The sequence below is a fragment of the Quercus lobata genome, chromosome 1 (genome assembly GCF_001633185.2).
Source record: "Quercus lobata isolate SW786 chromosome 1, ValleyOak3.0 Primary Assembly, whole genome shotgun sequence".
Lineage (NCBI taxonomy): Eukaryota > Viridiplantae > Streptophyta > Magnoliopsida > Fagales > Fagaceae > Quercus > Quercus lobata.
In genome coordinates this window covers 531,774-552,888 of record NC_044904.1, presented here as the reverse complement: position 1 = coordinate 552,888, position 21,115 = coordinate 531,774, and the positions used below count along the sequence as shown (strand labels likewise).

Genomic DNA, 21,115 nt, shown 5'->3' with positions numbered 1-21,115 from the left:
TGTTTCATTGATCAAAACGTTTATGGTTGGGGTGTATTGAATGTGCATGACATAAATTTGATATGCATTGATGTGTTTGTAGTAAATTCCCTAGAATGGGTGAGAGTTATGATTATTGGTAGAGCTAATTTTAACAAAGGTTTATTTTGAAATGGTAAAGAACAACCTAGTGTTTGTAATACATGGAAATGTTTCCTGATACATGGAAACAATGTTTGCTTCATTAATACTAATAAGAAATGGTAAATTATTATTTCTATTAAGTGATAGTTACAATCAAATCTAAGAAGACTGACTGTTGCAGAAAGTAGAACCTATTCTGTTTTTTCTCTTGAATGATGATGCTCATATGGTATGAGCATGTCACTGGGCAGCAGGGTCAGCATCTCTCTGGCCCATCTAACCTTATTTCTTTCCCCTACAAGGAGGCAGGGGCTTGCCACATAAGCACAGATTGTGGGCATAAGCAACTGCAGGGAAGATGTTAAATGGCCTCCGTTGCGGTATCTCACCACACAATCTGTTTGCTCTGAAGTTTGCATGCTTTAGACTCTCAATCCCCAACAAGCTATTTGGGATTTTTCCTGTAAGCCCATTAATGGACAGATCGAGCCATTGAAGCTTTACCAATAAGCCTAAACCTGTAGGGATGGTGCCTGCAATATGGTTCCTGGAAATATCGAACTTTTCAAGTTCAACAAGGTTTGAAATTGAACTGGGGATTTGGCCTGCAATCTTGTTGCTTGCTACAATGAGTGCTTTCAACTTCAATCCCTCACTAAATTCAGGAATGCTGCCTGTAATCTGATTGCCTGATACATCTATGACCTCCAAAAAGCTGCCCGTTGGGTTATTTAGAATCCTTGAGAGAGACCCAGTTAGCTGATTTGAGCGTAGGTCTATAGAAGAGAGTCCATCTGGTAATCTGATTTCTGAAAGATCTGACCTCAAGTGGTTGTTTGAGAGATTGACATTCTGCAAAGTAGACATGTTTGCAAAGAAACTTTGAAGCCCATCTGTGAAATCATTGTCAGATAGGTCGATGGAGTTTAGGGCATCAGGTTTTGTAAATCTTGGAAGGGTTCCTCTGAGTCTACAACCTGCTAGATGGACATCTGAAAGTTGTTTGCTTCTGATCCAATCAGGAACTGCCCCTAAACTGAGGTTGTTGTAAGACAGATCTATTGACAGCAAAGAAGGAATGCCCCTGCTAAGAGTATATGGCAAAGGATCTGAGAATCCATTCTGAGATATATTTAGGTACCAAAGGTTCTGTAGTCTTGAAATGGATATTGGAATATGACCTGTAAACCGATTAGCACTCAAATGAAGACGTCTAAGAGATTTTAGCTCCCCTATCTGGTCTGGGATTTTTCCAGTGAGTTGGTTATGGCTCAAGGACAAATCCTCCATATTGGCCAAGTTGAAAAAGGAAATGGGTATCTGCCCTGATAATTGGTTATTGGATAGGTCGATGAAAGTAAAGTTTGGGTATTGGCCTTCATAATCTGGGATTAGCCCAGAAAGCAAATTGAAGCTAAGGTCCAAAGACTGCAGAGTATGTAAATTTTTGAAAGTGGTGGGGATTGGACCAGTAAGAAAATTTCTAGCTAAATTTAATTGTTGAAGATTCCTGAGATTCCCTAAGTTTGGGGGAATCTGCCCCTTCAAACGGTTCCCACCAAGTGAGAGGGTCTGGAGTAAAGGCAAATGACCTAAACTTGAAGGCATGTTCCCTTCAAGGTAATTGTCATCCAGGACCAGCTGGGTGAGGTGGGCTAGATTTGAGAAGGTCTCAGGAATTGAACCTCTAATTTGTTTCATCCCACTTATAACCATTACCTCCAAGAATTGTAAACTGGCCAGCGAAGGAGAGAGAGTGCCCTTCATGTAAAAGCTACTGTCCCTATCCGGTCTCTGCAACACCAATCCAGTAACCCTCCCTGTAGCTGGATTGCATTGTACGCCCTCCCAGCCACCGTCACAGCAGTCGCTTCCTGTCCATGAAGAGAGACTATCAGTGGTGTCCTTCAAGATTCTGGCTTTGAAGCTGAGAAGAGCTGCTCTATCTGCTTCTGAGCAAACTGGGGTTTGTGATTGTGAGGTTGTTTGAGGTAGGGACTCCGAGAACATATCAAAGAATGAAAGTACCAGCAAGATACAGAAAACCCATCTCAGGCTTTGCATTTTGGAAGGTGGGTCTTTGTGTTTGATTAGATCAGGAAATTGCTGAAAAATATACACTTAAACTTGGGATCTGACTGGGAGACACTGAAGGGGAAAAAAATTGTATTCTATAATGAAAAAAGTGATAAAAGTTGTAAAGCAGACATGAGTTTATTCTATTCCTTCACGTAGAAAGGAAGGTATAATGATGAAAAAGATAGTAGAAAACCTGAAAGTGTGACTGACAATTATAATTTGGTTGGAGCTCTGCAAAGACTGAACAATGTCCCTCTTATTTATAGGAAACAAAAAAGAAAAATGCTTTTTTTACGAAAGGAAATACATTTTTTTGTTGGGGGTGGGTGGTAAAATCAATTTAAAGACAGTCACATGGAATTTTGTGACCGTTGGATGGCTCACGAGGGTCCTAAAAACATTTGAACGTTGGAGCGCACTAGATTCAAATTCTACTTTCTTTTTAGAAATCAACCTCATTTTGCTACTCAACAAGTTTCACGCTTTAGCCATATCCTCAATTCTTATAGCTTGGATGGGAGAGCAATGCTGCACCTTAAATGATGCTGCCTAGTTCTTCATTTTCTTTGAAAAGGCCTTGGACTTGAAAAGTGCAAACATGTAAAGCTAATCAATTCCAATGGCTAACTTGTTGGAAGATAAACACTAAACATCACCTTGTCAACAAATGTAACCGTTTATTCTGCTTTTTAAATTATGCAATTAAAACTGTGTGATGACCAAAGGAATGGTTTAGATTGATTGGCAGTACAACTGTGCTAAATGGTGAAACCACCACCTTATATTTTCCTCCATCTCCAGGAGTGGATATATATATGATTAAGGACTTTTTCCTAATTTGGAAGCTAGCTTGCTTTTCTGATTTTTCTGGTTAAAAGTGGATTCATTTGTCTTAAATTGCAGAACGTTACTTGACTTTATAGTAATTTTCAGCTTCCACTTTTTCTTCCTTGGTTGCTATGGTCGAATGTAAACGTATCAAAACATAATTCAGAAAGTGCGGTTGTGTGGTCCTTTGCTAATACTGCCTCTGGTGCTGGACAAACATTAATCTATGCAAAAACAAAATATAGTGAACTACTTGGTAAAAAAACAAGAAGGAAATACATTCTCCAATTAAAAAAAAAAAGGAAATACATCCATTTATTTATATTTTTTTATGTTAACATATTTAAATGCCATATGATTTAAATCTGTGATATCATTCCTTATTGGACAAAGTACTTTACTATTAAGTTTGATTAAATCGAATTAAATTTCAACTAATTAACGAATTTCACAGTGATATGATGAAGGTAAAAGCTACAAAATTTAAAGCAAAACTAAGGCTATATATATATTAAACAAAAAGATTTCAAGGTAATTTTATAGGATATGTATCAATTTAAATTGGTTTGACATATTCTGTGTGATTGGTTAGTCCTTAGAAGCTGACAAAATTACACAGAAGCTTAGATATTCTGTGTAATTTTATAGGATATGTCGTTTCTATATTATTTTGGAGCTTAGTAGGAAAAGACATAATTTAAGGAAATATTAATGTCAGTATGTCACATAGGGAAATAGAATAAATGAATGAATGGTCCGAAGTAGTTAATCAGTTTAATAGTCCTGATAGTTGGGCATTTTCATTTCATTTGTAGGCTGTAGTTAGCAATAGCAATAGCAATATAGCATAGCAGCATATAGATAAATAAAGTTGTCAATCTCCAATCTTATTCACTAATGACTGCTTAATAACAAGAAAAGATTGTCTTATTCTCTGTTTAATCACATTCTAAACTCCTCTTTCTTCCATCAATTAACAATTACAATGAACAACTTGGTGTGGGTCCACTCCTGCCTGCCGACTTGTGTGGGCCTCAGAGAGGTGGTGGAACTGTGGGACCATCTAATCCAATATTTGGCCGTTTGAGTTTTTTTGTACTTTTGATTTTTTAATTTTAATGAGCTGGAGGGAAATACCCAAATGTGGGCTTCAAAATTCAATCGGCTAGTAAAGCAGCTCCATCTCCACTCTCACGCAGAGCCCGTGGAGACACACTCTCGCTCACATGCCCACTATTTAACACGATTTCCTCCGAATTTTGTGCTCTATAATTGCATCATGGCTATATTAATAGTACAGTGACCATTATGCCATTGTCAAAATGAGAAAAATAAATAATCTAAATCAGTAAAAATTTTAAGAGCATGAAAACTTGCAAGAACCTATAGTAAAGCTTATTCCTTCCCTAAATATAATCTATATCTATATTATATATTATATATATATATATATATTATATATATATATATATAAATAAAGATTCTTTTCTTTCAACTAGATTTGTATGTAGTTCAAAAATATTCTCATTAATGAAGGATAACTTCATTTAGAAATAGGGTTATAAATGTCAAATAAATTTTTTTATTTATTTTGAATTCAAAAAGGGAATTCCTAAAATTTAGGATTTTTTTGAGAGGTGCTACGTTCACAATATTTTCACAATTTTTTTACAACAAATCATAGGTGTTTAGTTGTTGTTGGTTCAAATTTGAATCTAACACTAAGATTACTTTTTTGCCCCAATAATAACAACCAATAACAACCTGCCACTTGAGATTTGTTGTAAAAATATTGTGAAAATGTTATGGACATATCATTTCTCGATTTTTTTTTTCATTCGCGTTCAAAAAAGAAAGAATAATGCTATAAATACAAACTATTTTACAAAAAAAATTACAGATTGCTGATGTGGTAAGTGATTATTGGTAAATGAAAAAAAATGATATTAATGGTGGGCCTAGATAAAAACTAATAAGAGGTTTGCCACATTAACATTTTGTAAAAATGTTGTAAAATAGTTTGTAACTGTAGTTTTACTCAAAAAGAAATTACAATTACTGCTTATCTCTAAAATTTATCATTTTTATTTGTTTGAAAAATAAAAAAATATATTTCTAAATTATAATAGATGTAAATTATTAACACTTATTTGTTTGGAATATAAGTCTTTAGTGTCATTTTTTGTTTTCAAAACTAAATTATTGTTTAGTTCAAATTAATTTTCCCAAAAACAAAAATTAAGGACAAAAAGGTGCTTTGACAAGTAGTTAATACAAATTGAAATTGAAAATTAATGATAAGGGATAAAATTATCAAAATGAAAAAATATCTAATTTTATACACCACATTTTATGTATAGTTATAATTCCAAAACTTTTAAAAGTATTTAGTATGTATTATACAATGAGATTAAAAAAAAATACTTTAACATATGCATGATTCTAGTCTTAATTATTGAAAATAAAATGTAAAATGGCACGAAAAATGTGTTTGAACTTCCAAGGGCCATTTTCATGTATTATTTTCGATATGTAGCTTTCTAAGTTTCAATGACATAAAACTCGGAATATAATGCAATCCCATTTAACATTGAAAATGATAAATTCTGAAAAATGGTATCTGAATTCATTTACAGTATTTGAGAAAAACCAAAACCCAACAATATATCGAAAGGGTGAAAGCCACTTTACAATTTGAAAGAGAGTGAAAGCCATTGTATGAGCGAAGAGTTAATAGTAAAGTAGTAATCATGCCAAACTTATTCATTATGATTGGAACTTTTTTTTAAAAATTTTATTTTATTTAAAACTAACTTTGGTGTAGGAGACAGTTTTGAACATTAAAAATATATAAATGTTTCTACACTTTTTGATTGAAAAATGAAAACTGAAAAGAAAAAAGAATTCCAGAACGCGCTTTTGATGAGTTGCATGGATTGGAGGCATCAGTGCCAGTGGGCTCATCCCGTTGGTGAATATGATCCATGTTTTGTATTTTAGGTTATATTGAAGATTGAGTGATTCTGGATTAGGTTGCGTTGATTGCGCAAGAAAGATTATTGGCCCAAGTCAGGTGGATCGACAGTTAATGTCTACTAGAGGATCATTTTTATTTATTATTGCCAAGCTGGAAATTTGGATTTTGGAGTAGTCTTTTTCTTTTTAGTTGAAGACACAAGGGCAGGGTCCCAAAAATTCCAAATTGTCCAAAATGGCAGTTGAGGACCCCCCCACTCTTGAGGGTCCTACACTTGTTAATAACCCTAAACCTTAGAACAATGATTATCATTCATTCATGTTCAAAAATCTTGACCATATCATGTGAAATGTTGTATAAATTTGTCCATGATGAGAGTTACATGTCTGTTTAGAATCCATTCACTGTCGGGAGTGTCAAAAAAGCAACTACCGATTTCAAATGAATGTATGCAATGTGTCCAATAGTTAACTCAAAAGTGATTCTAAACCCCCTTTTTTTTTTTTTTTGGGGTACTTTTGGAACTCAATCAGCATGTGATTGCATAATGAAAGATATTTCTTATTTAAGTTTTGATGTGCGGATAAAATTTGATTCCAGAAATTGGGCATGAAGTTGAAAGATTTTATAGTTGACACTCCATGATTTTTATTTTTTTATTTTTTTTAAGAATAAAAAAAAAAAGGACAAAACACTTAAAAAATAGTTTTACCATCTCAAATTTGCTAGTTATCTATTTCAACGTGAAATTGAACTTTCAAGGAGAAATTTAGGAGTAATGACATTGATAATTTTTGATTAAAAAATCTATTTTATCGAGTTGATGAGGAAGACTTGAATTTATGATAAATTATCAATTGTTTCAAAATGCAAAATTAATCATTTAACCAATATTATCATACTCTTCCTCACATGTGGGTCCACACTCCACCTTAGAAAGTAGGAAATTTAATTGTGGGGATCGGCCCAAAATAATAGGTTGGCTAGGCCCTGGGCCCGTCTAAGGACCAGTCTGTCCGAGGAGACGTCGTGGCCCAGAATCCTTATTTAGGCCCACTGAGGCAAAGAGAACACGTCCGAGGAGTAATTCCTTCTCGAACGTTCCAAAATCCAGGTTAAAGGTGCGTCCCAACTACTGTAGTCCTCCCTCCAAGCACGTAAAAAGAAAGGAAACCCAAAATATCTCAATAAAGGCTGCCACCACCACATTAAATGCACCACAGCTACTCTCCTGGCCGCATTAATGAAGAGAAGACCCCTGAACAGTGCTACCTTGGTCACTGCAACTCACAAAGAACTGATAAGGGTGTCTGATGGGACAGGTGCTCAAGTAGGGATTTGGATGATCAACAAGTGTAAAGCTCAAATGATAAAAGAGGGTCTATATAATATGTAAAAGTCCCCCAAGAGAGGGGGACGGGAGGCGGAGAGAAAGAGAGGAGAGAGTACTGTAGAGAACTTTTATTTGCATGAATCTGTGCCCATTAGTCAAGTTGGAGACCTGATCATTTGAGAAGGATTTCTCTTCACTGCTACTTCCTTTTATTCTTGTCTCTATATCCCCTGAGCCCATGCAACAAACCGTTCAAGCTAACTGAAACCAAGTTCTTTTGCCCATACTCTACAAAAATTCATTGTGTGGGACCTTTTGGACCAAGGCCTGACCAACAAGGATCGGGTCAACTAAAACCGTGTCCCTACATTAATAATTTAACAAATATTTTAAGTACACTCTCCCTCATGAGTTGGCCCAAACTCATCCTCAATAACGTGGGGGTGAATTTAGTTATTTAACAAATATTCTAAAACTCCATCTCATTTTTTGGTCCAAACTCCTCAACTTGATAAGTGGAGTTTAATATGTGACATTTTTAATTTTTTTAAGTGAGAGATAGAGCATATTCAAACTTAGAACCACATATTTTAATACCAAGATATATTACTATTTATCCCAAAAGTTTAAGTAGTTACGAAAATAATGAATTTAATTATTATTCTAACAATTCATTTATTTATATAAACTATTCAAGGGAAAAAGAAGATATTCATTTTTGATTTAATTTGTTTGAATAAGTGTGAAGATTTTTATTTTTATTTTTTATGTATAAAAATCATGAATGGTTTTTAAACCATACTTATGGGGCCCAATAATTTGTGGCCCTGGCCCATTTATTGATTGGGGTCCAAAGGCCCGAGCCGAGGAGGATTATAGCCCAGGCTCGGTAATACAAAGCACAAAATGGTCTTGGGACATAGCCGATGACGATTCGGTCCTTGGCATGTCCGAGGTCTCATTGGAAGGAAGTGCAAAAACGGTATAAGAGCAGTTTGGGAAAAATCTAAAATATCTAGGTCAATAGAGAAGGATACACTGGAAATAATAACGACCAGGGAAAGCTGCCCTTACTGCCATTCAATACTTTGCACCTGACAGAGCCATACTCTTCAGCTTTTACAACCACCCCCAACCACTCTGAGTATGGGCTGATGGGACAAGTATCAGTCTTGGAAAAGTCGACCCTACACGTGGACGAAAGAGAAGAAACACATGCTAGTATAAAAGGAAAAGTAAGCAATCCAGAGCAAGGGGCTGAGAAAAATGGCCAAAAACCAGAGCCTCCCAGCCCGCTTCCAGGATAAATACTCCTAGGGCGAACACGATTTAATTATGTATGACCACCAAGAAAAACCCACTGTCTTGTGATCAAGGCCTAACTTTTCAAACCCACGCTCTACAAATGATATTGTTTGGACATTTTTACGTGCGAACCCAACACTGTTACGGGTCGTTACAAATCGTGTCCTTACAATACTTATATCTGAATTTGAAATGATTAAATTTATTAATTATGAAATGGTATTTCAAATTCATAATACAAGTGCTTTTGTTAGAACAAATTCTTAAAATTTAAATCTATCATATGTCTATTGTCTAATGTCTTTAAAATTTATGTTAAGAATTTATATCCTGAAATTATTTATCAAATTCCTTTAGTTTTAAATCTTTAATCCAAATATAGCCCTAGTTGAATCATTGTATGAGGCGAAGAAGTCACCTAAGTTAGGTATACCCTCACCAACCATGTCATTCATTTCATTGCCATTAAACCTCACTCACAACAATTGCAATTTTGCTACTGTTCGGCTTATTGTCTTGGCTACAATTGGTCACCATAGCCTCTATAAAACCAGCAATATAAAATTATAAACATCTTAAATAACATCAATCGTTGTTTGTTGTCTTAACTACCACCACTATCCCCTTATCATTGGAATCACTTTCATCATAATAATAGGCAAAACTAGGAACTCGGTTATCAGTGGACCCAGATCAACACGTTACTAAACACAATGTAATAAAGAGCAAATACATCAATCTGTAAAGATTATATTAAAAAAATTGGTGATATCCCTAGTAGGGATGGCAATGGGGCGGGGCGGGGCCGAAGGATGGGGTCTTCATCCCCGCCCCGCATGGTTTTGTCTTACCCCATCCCCGCCCCACCCCGCATGACGGGGAATACTTTCTCACCCCATCCCCGCCCCTTAGGGCCCCGCGAAGCCCCGTCCTGCCTCGTAAAACTTTACTTTTTGTTAATTTGCCCTACAACTAGTACAATTTTTTTAATGAAACTTATTTCATTAATAAAAATATACTTGAAATTAAAAATTTATCCCATCAAATCAAATAAATTTTTAGAAAAAATTGAATAATATATCCAAGTGTTTAACAAGACAATCATAAAAATAAAATAAAAAATCTCAGATTATAACACATAACAAAATAAAGACAGAGAATCACATTGGGTAGAATAAAATATGCTAATATTAATATATTTGTTTAAATAGTAGGGTTTTAAGGTATGAAAAATTTACAATGATAACCCTTAGTAATGCGGGGTGGGGCGGGGACGGGGAGGGGCGGGTCTAAAAAGTCTAAACCCATCCCCGCCCCGCCCCGTGGTGCGGGGCTAAAATCTTGCCCTATCCCCGCCCCACTGCCTTTGCGGGGTGGGGAAAACCCGCGCGGGGAGGGGCGGGTTAAGCGGGACGGGGAAAAATTGCCATCCCTAATCCCTAGCATCATTTTTTTTTAAAGATAAAAACTAAGATGAGATTTAGATTTGATAATTTAAACATACTGCTAGAAAATATAATTTTCTAGATTATATAAACTCAGCGGTAAATCAATTCTATGAGTTAGAAAGAAGCCAATTTAGGCCGTATAAATGATGGTATATAGGAGCATCCGCAACTTGTTTTGCTATCTCATCTTATTTTACCATCCCAAAAAGCTACTTTATCAATTATATCATACCATTTTACAATACACCAACATCCCAAAACTCTATTTTTTTCTCATTTTATTTAAATATTCTTTTTTATTCTTTTTTTTACTAATTTTTTTCTCTTCATTTTCTTCTCTTTCTCCCTCAACCTCTAGCACCGGCCACAACTAAACAAACAATCACCACCACGCCACCACTACCCTCGGCCCAACAAAATCCCACCAGAACCAAAAACCCAAAATAAAAAAAACAAAATAAAACCCACCAAGTACCCACTACAAACCTAGCAAACCCATAGCAACCCAACCAACCAAACGCCGGCCACCAAACCCAGAAATCGGCCACCATGTCAACATCACCAAACCCACCAAACGCTGGTCTCTATGTCGATCTCCACATCGGTTTCCACACTGATCTCCATCGCGCTAACCTCTAGACACCACGCCCATCTCAGTTGCGCCACCAGCCTTGCCACCACGCCGATTTAGAAATCCGATTCGGCGTGAGCTCCGATCTGGCTTGGAGATTCAACGTGAGCTCTGTTCTGGCACAAACTCAACTGAGAGAAGCTTGACAATGGTGAGAGAGAGAGGGGATGAGAAAGAGAGAAGGAAGAGAGAGAAAAGAAAGAGAAAAAATGGGAGAGGAGAGAGAAATTGTCGGGTAAAATGTGGAGAGAGCATTAAAAAATTATTATTTTTATATCATTCAGCTACAGTACCATCTTACATTTGAGATGGTACTGTAGCTATATGTCAAAAAAAATTTGGCCTTCTCGTTGCTGGGATTTTTTGGGCCTGTATGCCAAATATATCTTACATTTGGCATATGCAAGGCCGGCTAGGGATGCTTTAAGGGTGAGGAAGGGCTACGCCTGTATGTTGTTTTTATAGCCCAGTCATTGGATAAAAAAAGTTCAAGAACTTGAAGAATAAACTTTATTCTAATTAATTCCTAAGCATATGCATGATTTTTAACTAAAGGTTTTCAGTTTCACATAACAACTATCCCCTGCATATTACTCTGAACAGATTCAATTGAAAAACATAGACCGGTCTTACATTACATATTTGACACTCTTAACGTTATTAGTTAACCACTCATTATAAGAGCGTTTCCATCCGATAATTCTATCATATTTTATTTTATCATTTCAAAAAACTATTTTATCAATTATATAATACCATTTTACTATATACTCAATATCTCAACTTTTATTTTATCATATTAAACATTAAAATAGTATATCTATACAATAAAATAATATATTCTAAAGAGAGAGAGAAATTGAGACAAGAGAGAGAGAGATTTTTGTAGGTAGAATAAAATAATAATTTTTGGATTTAGAATGTTGCTACAGTATTTGCGATGGTTGCAAAATTTTTTAGCTTTAACAGACCAATCGTTGACTTTTTTTGGTAATAAAATAGTAAATCTTGGCAAGAAATGGCATATACCATGCCAGCTGCGAATGCCCTAATTCATCATAGCATGATGAGGCTCTTTTTTCTAAGCCAATAGACAACATACAAACCGGTGAACCACAACTCCTTGACCCCAAATATTTGCCAATTTTATTCAACAGAAAGACTTACAAGATGCAAGGGTGAGCCAACATTAATTTTTCATTTGCTATTTAATTATATATATTACTCCGCTTCCAACCCTCACAAAATTGTCAACTTTGGTTGATGGCTAGGAACTTGCTTACTCGAGTCAAGGCTGTGCCGTACATTTAATTTGACTGGCAAGTCAAATATAAATAGCAATTTATTTCGTAAGACCCAAGTTGAGGATGCCCCTAGAAGTCTGTGGCCATGACTTCTCCTTTGCCTTCATCAACAAAACTCTAGCCCAAGAAACCCATCCTTCCCAAGTCATCCTCTTATCCCATGGACTCCCCCACTCTAACATAAGGGTGAGCCCTCTCTCAGCCTCTTCAAACCTCCCTTTGTTCAAATAAACCTGACCCAACACCACGTGTGGCTCCCCCACAAAAGGGTTCTTCTCAATACTACTCAAAAGTAACTCCTCAGCCCTCTCCAACCCTCTCTTAGACATATCACAAACAGCTTCCCAGTATAAGTCCCTTGCAATTACTTGCTCCCCTGCATCTAAAACCCTTATACAGTTTTCAAAAACAGGTGGTACCACAAGCTCAATGTCTTCTTCATCCCTATCTGTTTCAACCACAACACCACAAGCCCTTTCTTGAGCTTCCTTCAAAATCTCTTCCTCTCTCATTATCAAGCTGTATATGGCTCCCATCTTTGAAATAGAATTCATCCATAGTCCAGGCTTGCCATCACCAGGCCACAAAATTGCATGGTTGTTCCCAGAAAACATGAGGCGTCCATCATAGTTATCTAATAAAGCATCCTGATAACTGAAATATTGGTCACTGAAATCTGCCATTGACATCAAAAGGAAAACTGCAATCACGTTTCTAGAAACTACAACATCTTCTCCGGTCTTTATATTCTTCGTAGTAAGCCCATTAGCAGGAAGTAGAGCCCGCAGTTTCTTTCTCCAATCTTCTTCTTCATTGAAAATCCCCATCTCCTTGGCATTTCTCAGCGATACCTCTGACTGCTTGAGGTGCTCAACAAGTTCTAAATCAGAGTATTGGAATAAAAGATCATCATGAATGAGAGTTTGTCGTGGCACTACACAAAACAAGTGGATTAGTCTCTCTGCAGCGTCACCAACATGGCTGCGAACCACGTCGCGGCCTGTTGAAGGATCAAATATGGCGAGGTTGACGTAAGAATTGGAGTAAGCAGAGTGGAAGAGGCCGCAGAGGCACACGGAATCTGGTGCTTTTGCCTGTATCATTTTTAATATTGTACTCAATCTCAGTATTTGTATTGCACATTCTTACTAGCTTTACTCTATTGCTATCATATTGAAGTAAAAAATTAATAAGTTCAAAAATATCAAATTATTATTTAAAATTTTGATTATCTTTTTATATTGACTATGTTATTTATTTGGGTTAGTAATCAAACTGTTAAGAGCCAGATAAAAGTAGTGTTCATTAAGTCACATCGCTTATATGAAATTGAAATAAAAAATGAAGGACCAAAAATGAAAATTTTGAAACTTAAAGAGCTAAAATGAAAACAAACTCAAACTTTAAGGGTTAAAAACTTAAAGGACCAATGGTGAACTTTTATATATGATTTGGCCTGTATAGATTACAATCCTAGTGCTAACATTGTTTTTCATAGCATTTGATTATTCAGCATATCACACTGACTCTGTCATTCAATCAATTGGTTCTCAAAAATTTTTATTTAGATCCTCTATTGGAACTATTGAATTATAAAAAGAAAAAGTTTCTTTAGAGCAATTTTCTTAGACTAGAACTCAAATCATACATCATACTTTTCCAAGCCTAGTTTGTTGTGCAGGAATCCGTAGTTCCAAATCATACAGCTGGTAAGTTCATTTAGAAGTCCATACCAATGGGATTAAAAAAGTACGCTAGCTTTAATTGTTATGTTTACATTATTGACTATGAGCAGATTATCTGGTGTTGATTGCGGATTAGGAACTTTAATTGAAAAGGTGCTAGGGAACTTTTTTTGTGGTGTTAGATAAATACAATATGGACATCAACTTTTTTTCGCAAACAGTGGACATTCAGTCAATTTTCATTTTAATTCCTGTGCCATGGCTGCACTCTAACTCTATACGAACAAGGGCTATGACATTTGGCATTTTTTACTTTAAAAAACTCTTATGTTAAGTCTATATACCTGATAAATTCTAAATGAAACAAAAGCACAAGTTATATGGATTTTATTTGATGAAATAGGCATTTGTTCTTCATTTAACTATGAGAGCCACACATAGGCAGTTTTGGTTCCTAATTTTAAGAGATAAAGCCAATAATTAAACTTTTCTTAGCTATTAGTTTGACAATCTCGACCTTGTTTGATCAGTTTTGTGTGTTCTATTCTATGCAAATTTTTTCCATTACAAATAGGTAAATGGATGGGACAGATTTTGCTCGTCCCATCGTATCTTGCATAAAATGTACATATTCATTTAAATTATTTAATGTATAATATCCTATTTATTTATTATCTTGCATATTTGTTTTCTTATCCCCTAAATATTCTCTCTCTCTCTCTCTCTCTCTCTCTCTCTCTCTCTCCACTGTAGTATTATTAAATTTTATGTATATCAGTAGAATTTTTGTGCCATAAATTAAAATTTTATGTAAAAAAAAAAAAACATTTGACTAATACTATCAAAACCGTTTTAATAATTAGTAACTCATGAGTAAATTAACTATCTTAATAATTAGTGAGTCACATGACAAAAACTCTTTAATTTAAAGTGCAATAATCTTGAGTCACTCGGCTGGAGACATGGTGTAACATTTTTCAAGATTAGTTGTTGTTGTTGTTTTTTTTTTTTTTAATTTATTTATTTTTTAATATATATACAAGATAGAATTTCTACTCTAACCTAATCTAAATATATAGGTGTGTGAAACTCCTTCCTAGAGACTTGAACTCTGGTCCTTGCCCTTAACACCCCACAAGCATTTATATTTGTGGACTAACCACCGCACCAAACGTGCACATTGGTCAAGATTAGTTAGTAACTCTTTAATTAGTTATTACAAGAGACATGGTGAAACATTTTTTCATGATTTTATATCTTTGTACCCCATGTTTTCAAGATTGAAGGAATTTGACTAATCAAAGACTTAAAAATAGTGGTGATAAATAAATAAATAAATATATATATATACATATATATGTATTCTCTCTCACACTAATTTTAAGAGATGAAGCCAATAATTAAACTTTTCTTAGCTGTTACTTTGACAATCTCGACCTTGTTTGATAAGTTTTGTGTGTTTTATTCTATGCAAATTTTTTCCATTATAAATAGGTAAATGAATGGGATAGATTTTGCTCGTCCCACTGTATCTTGCATAAAATGTACAAATAGGCCTAATGCATCAAGCATTGAACAACTTTGATACGGTCTAAAAAAGATTATATGTTAGTTATAGAATTGGCATTTCAGGCTAATTAGATATAAAAGATGGAGTAATCTAATAAGTAGCTCTTGTGATTTAGAATGAAGTAAAACAAAAGTGACAACAATTAAATTTTTGTTAATAGCTGATCGAGAGATTTGACTTACTAAAAAAGCTTTAGAAATGTGTCATTGAAAAGGGATGAGAATACAACTAGAATACACAAAGAATGTTATTGGTATATATATAGTTTCCTTAGCAAAAAGAATGGAAAATATCTTCAAAATTGAATCCGAGTTCTGTTTTTTGGATACTCTCAAAAGAATGTAAGTTTATAGCTCTATTAAACCAGGCAGTTATGAAATTTTTTTCCATTACAAAAGGAAAGAAAAAAAAAGAAAAGAAATAATCATCTATTATTATTCTAACTAGTATGTAACCTATGCTTATGCACATGAACGATGAATTGTAGTGGTGATATTGATGTTAGTTTGAATTATTAAATATATATAACATTAGTTCAACCAGTACATTTGGAAGTACTAAAATTAAACTCTAATTAAAATCTAATTTTTACACTAAGTTAACTCACTTGGCACAAAAGTTTAAAATTTTAGATTAGATGAGGCACATGACATAAAATTATACTCTAATTGAATTTTAATTTAAAATATATTTGAATTTTCTCTCAACTTTAGTGATTAATACATATGTGTGTATATATATATATATATATATATTTATCTTTTATTTTAAAGTATTTTTAATACTTACGGAGCTGTGCGGTGAGCACAAAGTGAACTATTCTTTTGCCTTTTACTAAAAAAAAAAAAAGTATATTTGCTTGAATAAAATTGTATATAATCAATCATTAATTACATCCTCCTACTTTTTTCCCAAAAAGAAACCGAGTACGATGTTAGCTTCACCACTGTATGCATGAATTGAAATTTTATAACACCAAATTAGACCTGAGTAGTGTTATCACAATGTCATATAATCTGTAATACACACTTTACCTTACACATTTTACCTCATGAACTGAAATTCTAGTTAAAAAAAAAAAAAATGATTTGTTAAATTGTAAAATAAGAATTTTAAAACACGACTTCACAATGTTGGTCATGAGTGTACCTTACAGGAATTAAGATCAATACGGTATTCCTTAAGGATATTTCCAGAAGTACTTGTATTTACGATACTCGATAGGCACGCGCGACTGCACGAACAAGATTTCCACCAAAAAACAAAAAGTGACCCAGAAGACCTAATTATTGTTCCTCTTCTCTCTTTTTTTCACACCAATCCTCTGCTATGCTCCATTTCAAAAACTCTTTTTCTTTTAAAGGGGCAACTTCACTGCTTAGTTGCAGCGTCCAATAATCAGGTCATATTCTAATATATATTTCAATTATTATTATTACATCCTTGTAATATTACCTTCATTTTACAGATTAAAGAGGTTTTTTTTTTTTTTTTTTTTTTTTTTTTTTTTTGAGGGTGGTGTTAATTACTCTATATTTTCTCTATGTTTCTTGTAGAGTTTCATTATTAAGCCGAGTTCCGCTATTAGGGTGGGTTTATGTACATTTGTTGCTTTCTGTTTTCTGATGTGGGTGTTTTATTTATTTTACGTTGCCTAATATATGGCCCAGGAAGTGACTTTTGATTCTGAATTATGTTGGCTTTGTGAATTTTTGCATTGCTTTTCTTGTGCGTAGTGTGAGTCTTAGTATGCGTATGAAGTTTTTTTTTTTATTAAAATATTAAACAAGACAGAAAATTTTATGTTCTGATTTTTGGGAGTATTGATTCGTTATTCTGATTTAATCTCGGTGTTGTGATTTCTTGCCATTTATTTGCAGGTTTTAATTAGTTGGTCTTAATGTTCTGTGGAATTTTCTTGATCAGGGCTGTCATGCTTCGGTCCCTTTGGATGACAGCAATGGTTATAAAAATCATTCCATACCCAATCATACCTTGAAAAGGCTTGGCCAGGGGGGTACTTTCATGTGCTGATATTGTTTCTATTGCCACCAGAGATGGGATTATGCTTGTCTGTTCTCTATCCTGAATTTTCATATGTTCTCTCTCTCTCATTTAGATATATTTTTTGTTAATATTAAGGGTCCTTGCAGCTAACGGTTTTAGCAACAGCTTAAGGTTTAGGATTTGATGATTGATTGTGGATAATGATGCTTAAATGAAACTTGGGGAAAATGTAAGAAACAGATTCTAAAAGAGTTGGCATTTTCATTACATTTTTATATGTTGAGGAAAGTACATATTGATTGTGGGGAAAGCTTAGAAACTTAATGAACTGAAAATATGTTCCTAGTGATTTTTGCTGTTTTTGTTTCCACAAATTGTTACATAAAACTTTACTAGTTGTTTCGGGAACTTTTTGGTTATTATTTTTCAGGCCTAAAGTATCAAAAAATGAAAAAAAATGAAATACTTTACTTATTCCAAATTCAGTTAAACTGACAATAAAGAACAGCTCTTAGTAACTCTTTTTATTGGAGTGCTATGATGTAAATTCTATACTTAACATCACAGGCTGGTGGCCCTTTCTATCTCTTTAACAGGACGGAGGGAGAGCATTCATTCATATTTCAAAGCACTGGCCGACATTCCACAACCAGATGAGAAAAATGTATGTTCTGATTATTGGGAGTATCAATTCATTATTCCAATTTAATCCTGCCGTTTAGTTTTAAGTATTAATTTGTTGGCCTCAATGTTTTGTGAGATTTTCTTGATCTGGACTGTGATGCTTCCGTCCTTCTGGATGACAGCAATGGTAATAAAATTTATTTCAGACCTCAAAGGATTTTGATAAAATTGATTTCATCAAGGAGGAGCCTGAAAAGGCTTGTCCCGGGTAGTTACATGCGCTGATATTGTCCAGAGATGGCATTATGCGGGTCTGTACTTGATCCTTAATCTTCCTACTCTCTCTCTTTTTTAAGATATTTTTGTTAATATCAGGAGTCCTTTCGCCTAAGGGTTTTAGCAATAGTTTAAGGCTTAGGATTTGATGATTGGTTGTGGATAATGATTCTTAAATGAAAGTTGGGTAAAATGTAAGAAACAGACTTTAAAAGAGTCAGTACCTCTTTACAGTTTTATACGTCGAGAGGAGTCTATCAATAGATTCTAAAGTACATAATAGTTTTTGGGAAAGCTTAGAAAGTTAAATAATTGAGATAAGTTCCATTTTTGCTGTTTTGGTTTCCTCAAATTGTTAGTCACCTTTAATTGGCCAACTATTTGTTTCAGGCACTTTTTGATTATGATTTTTTTTTTTTTCAGGTCTAAATTGTCAAAAAAATTCAACCCAAAAAAAAAAAGAAAAAAAAGAAAAGAGAAATACTTTTCTTTTTCCAAATATTGTTAAACAGACAATAAAGAACAGCTCCCGGGAAGTTTGATGATGTGCTTGAGCCCGGATGCCATTGTTGGCCTTGGGTTTTGGGACAGCAGTTAGCTAGCCACCTTTCGTTGTGTGTGCAGCAGCTGGATGTTTGATGTGAAACAAGGACAAAAGTTTGTTACATATTTTTTTTTCTTAATTTCTCATTTCTTTTTCTTCTTAGGAATTTAGTTGGAAAATGCTTGTAAACTATTTTTTTTTGTATGATAGCCAAATAGTATCATTGGGTCTTAGATGGATTTAATTTTTTTTGAATTAGTAATTATGTGAAAAAAAGAATCATATACTTTGGAAATTATATGGGAAGACAAAGGTAACATTTTAAATTTGCAATTTACAATAATTTTTCTGTTCTGTAGCAATCAATTTGTCTCTATATAAATGTTGTTTCTTCTTTTCTGGGTTTGAAGCAAGGGAACCCAAAACTGATTGGAAATAATTAGTATCATACTGATTTGCAAGAAATGTTTGTCTGAAGGTGTGTTTTGCTTAATTGTTGTCAAATCATGAGTGACTGCAGAATGGATTTGGAACTTTTTATTTTTATTTTTTGAGTTAAAGGCAGTAATGCACGAAAATTTTAGGCTAAGCACTATCATTTTGTTTTAAACTATTTTATATGCTTAATAACATGATCCTTTAGGCTTCGCTTGGGAGGAGGGAATGGAATGGAATGAAAAGGAATGAAAAAAATCATTTTAGAATATTCTTTTATTCCCTCGTTTGGGAGTTTAAGTAGGAGGGAACACTCATTCCTCTCTATTCCCTTAAAATCTCAAATTTTCATTCCCCCCAAAATTGGGAAAAATTGGAGGGAATGAAATTAGATTTAATGATTTTTTTACTGAAACTCCCAAAATATCCCTATATATTCAACTCTTTATTTTAAAATAGGGGTCTAATAGTAATATTGTCAAAAATGATTCTGTTCCATTCCCTCCATGTTGCTTCCAAACAAGATTACTTACATTCCATTTATTTTCATTCATTTCCATTCCTTTATTTTAAAACATTCAATCAAGGTTATTTAATTCCATTCTTTTCCTTTACTTAAATATATTCCATACCGTTTCATTTCTTTCCATTCCCTTATTATTATTCCATTCCATTCCCTTCCCTTATGAACTCCCAAGCGAAGCCTTAGTGGCTTCTGATCTATATATTTATATATTTTTTGGGGATAATGTGTTTGTTACTGTTGTTACTTCTATTCAATACCGGGCCTTGTCAGACAAAGCTGCTGATGCTTTCTACAAACTCAGCAACACCAGAGCACAGATCCAATCCTATGTCTTTAACGGTATGGATGTGTAACTGGACCTTGAAGTTGAAAGTCACCATGTTAGTCTTAATAATGAAATTAAAAGAGTCATGTCCTTTACTATTAAATAAGGTCCCATGGGTCCGTATTTGTAAGGAAAATAAATAAATTCTGAGAAGTCTGGGCTTTTCTAACTTGATATTGACTTTTGAAGTTTATGCTGAGAAGTATTTAATTCTTTTCTAACTTGATGTTGATTTTTTGAAGTTTATGCTAAAAAAATTGAATTATTCTTAGTGAAACAGCTGTATAGGATAATCGTTTAATTTTTTATTGTTCTTTATGATTTGCTTAAAGCATCGTGATTAACTATGTATATGATATGCTTTATTGGACTTGGAAAAGTGATTATATTTGCAATAATGTTCATGTGGAGAGGACCATGGAGGTAATGTATCTGATGTGAATATTATGAGGACAAATAGTGGATAGTGACGGAAAAAGAGAAAAAAAAAGTTCTTATAGTAGTTATGAAATTTGCTGTGTAGAATAATGTCTTTAGGTTGGGGAAAGTTTTTAGTCACTATCAATGCATATACTTGTTATGTCATAGTTTCCATTGGAGACAATTTTACCTATTTGTATATCGTTTGGAGAGACTAACAGGCTTATATCCCTATTCTTCTAGTTATTAGAGCAAGTGTTCCTAAGTTGGTGCTGGATTCTGTTTTTGAACAAAATAATTAGATCGCGAAAGATGTGGAAGAGGAACTCAAAAGGGATTTCCCTGTCTGCTAATCTGGTTTAGTATTAGTCAAGTTACAAGGTAAATCTGTTTCTTTTTAATATTTTGAATTTTACATGCATAGGCCAAGTCAGCTTATGGATTTGAGATTGTTCAAATGGTTCTTGTGGACACTGAACATGATGAACATGTGAAGAGGACTATGAGTGAGATAAATGCGAGTAAGTGTTCATTTTGAATTGAATATTTTTTCTCCTTTTTCTTTGAATACTAATTAACTTGTCATTGACCTTTTACATGCGATGAACAGTTGCAAGAATGAAGGTGGTGGCTAACGAGAAGGCTGAAGCAGAAAAAATTCTGCAAATAAAACAT

At 34.1% G+C, this 21,115-nt stretch overlaps 3 protein-coding genes across 3 annotated transcripts; 1 reads left to right on the top strand and 2 right to left on the bottom strand.

Moving 5' to 3' along the window:
* Positions 1–172: 172 nt before the first annotated feature.
* LOC115969128 (MDIS1-interacting receptor like kinase 2-like) lies at positions 173–2,532 on the bottom strand. Its single transcript, XM_031088735.1, has one exon. It carries the CDS (start codon positions 2,185–2,187, stop codon positions 406–408), a length of 1,782 nt encoding a protein of 593 aa, XP_030944595.1. The 5' UTR covers positions 2,188–2,532; the 3' UTR covers positions 173–405.
* A 9,315-nt stretch (positions 2,533–11,847) lies between these two features.
* Positions 11,848–13,131, bottom strand: LOC115992616. The gene has a single exon (XM_031116842.1). It carries the CDS (start codon positions 13,129–13,131, stop codon positions 12,067–12,069), a length of 1,065 nt encoding a protein of 354 aa, XP_030972702.1. The 3' UTR covers positions 11,848–12,066.
* Positions 13,132–16,447: 3,316 nt separating this feature from the next.
* LOC115969037 (hypersensitive-induced response protein 1-like) lies at positions 16,448–21,109 on the top strand (the record flags this gene model as incomplete). The annotated part of the gene is made up of 5 exons (XM_031088632.1): positions 16,448–16,685; positions 17,164–17,354; positions 17,858–17,954; positions 20,865–20,961; positions 21,051–21,109. Coding segments are annotated over exons 2-5 (267 nt in total), but the record flags the coding sequence as incomplete, so codon positions are not given.
* Between the last annotated feature and the right edge of the window lie 6 nt (positions 21,110–21,115).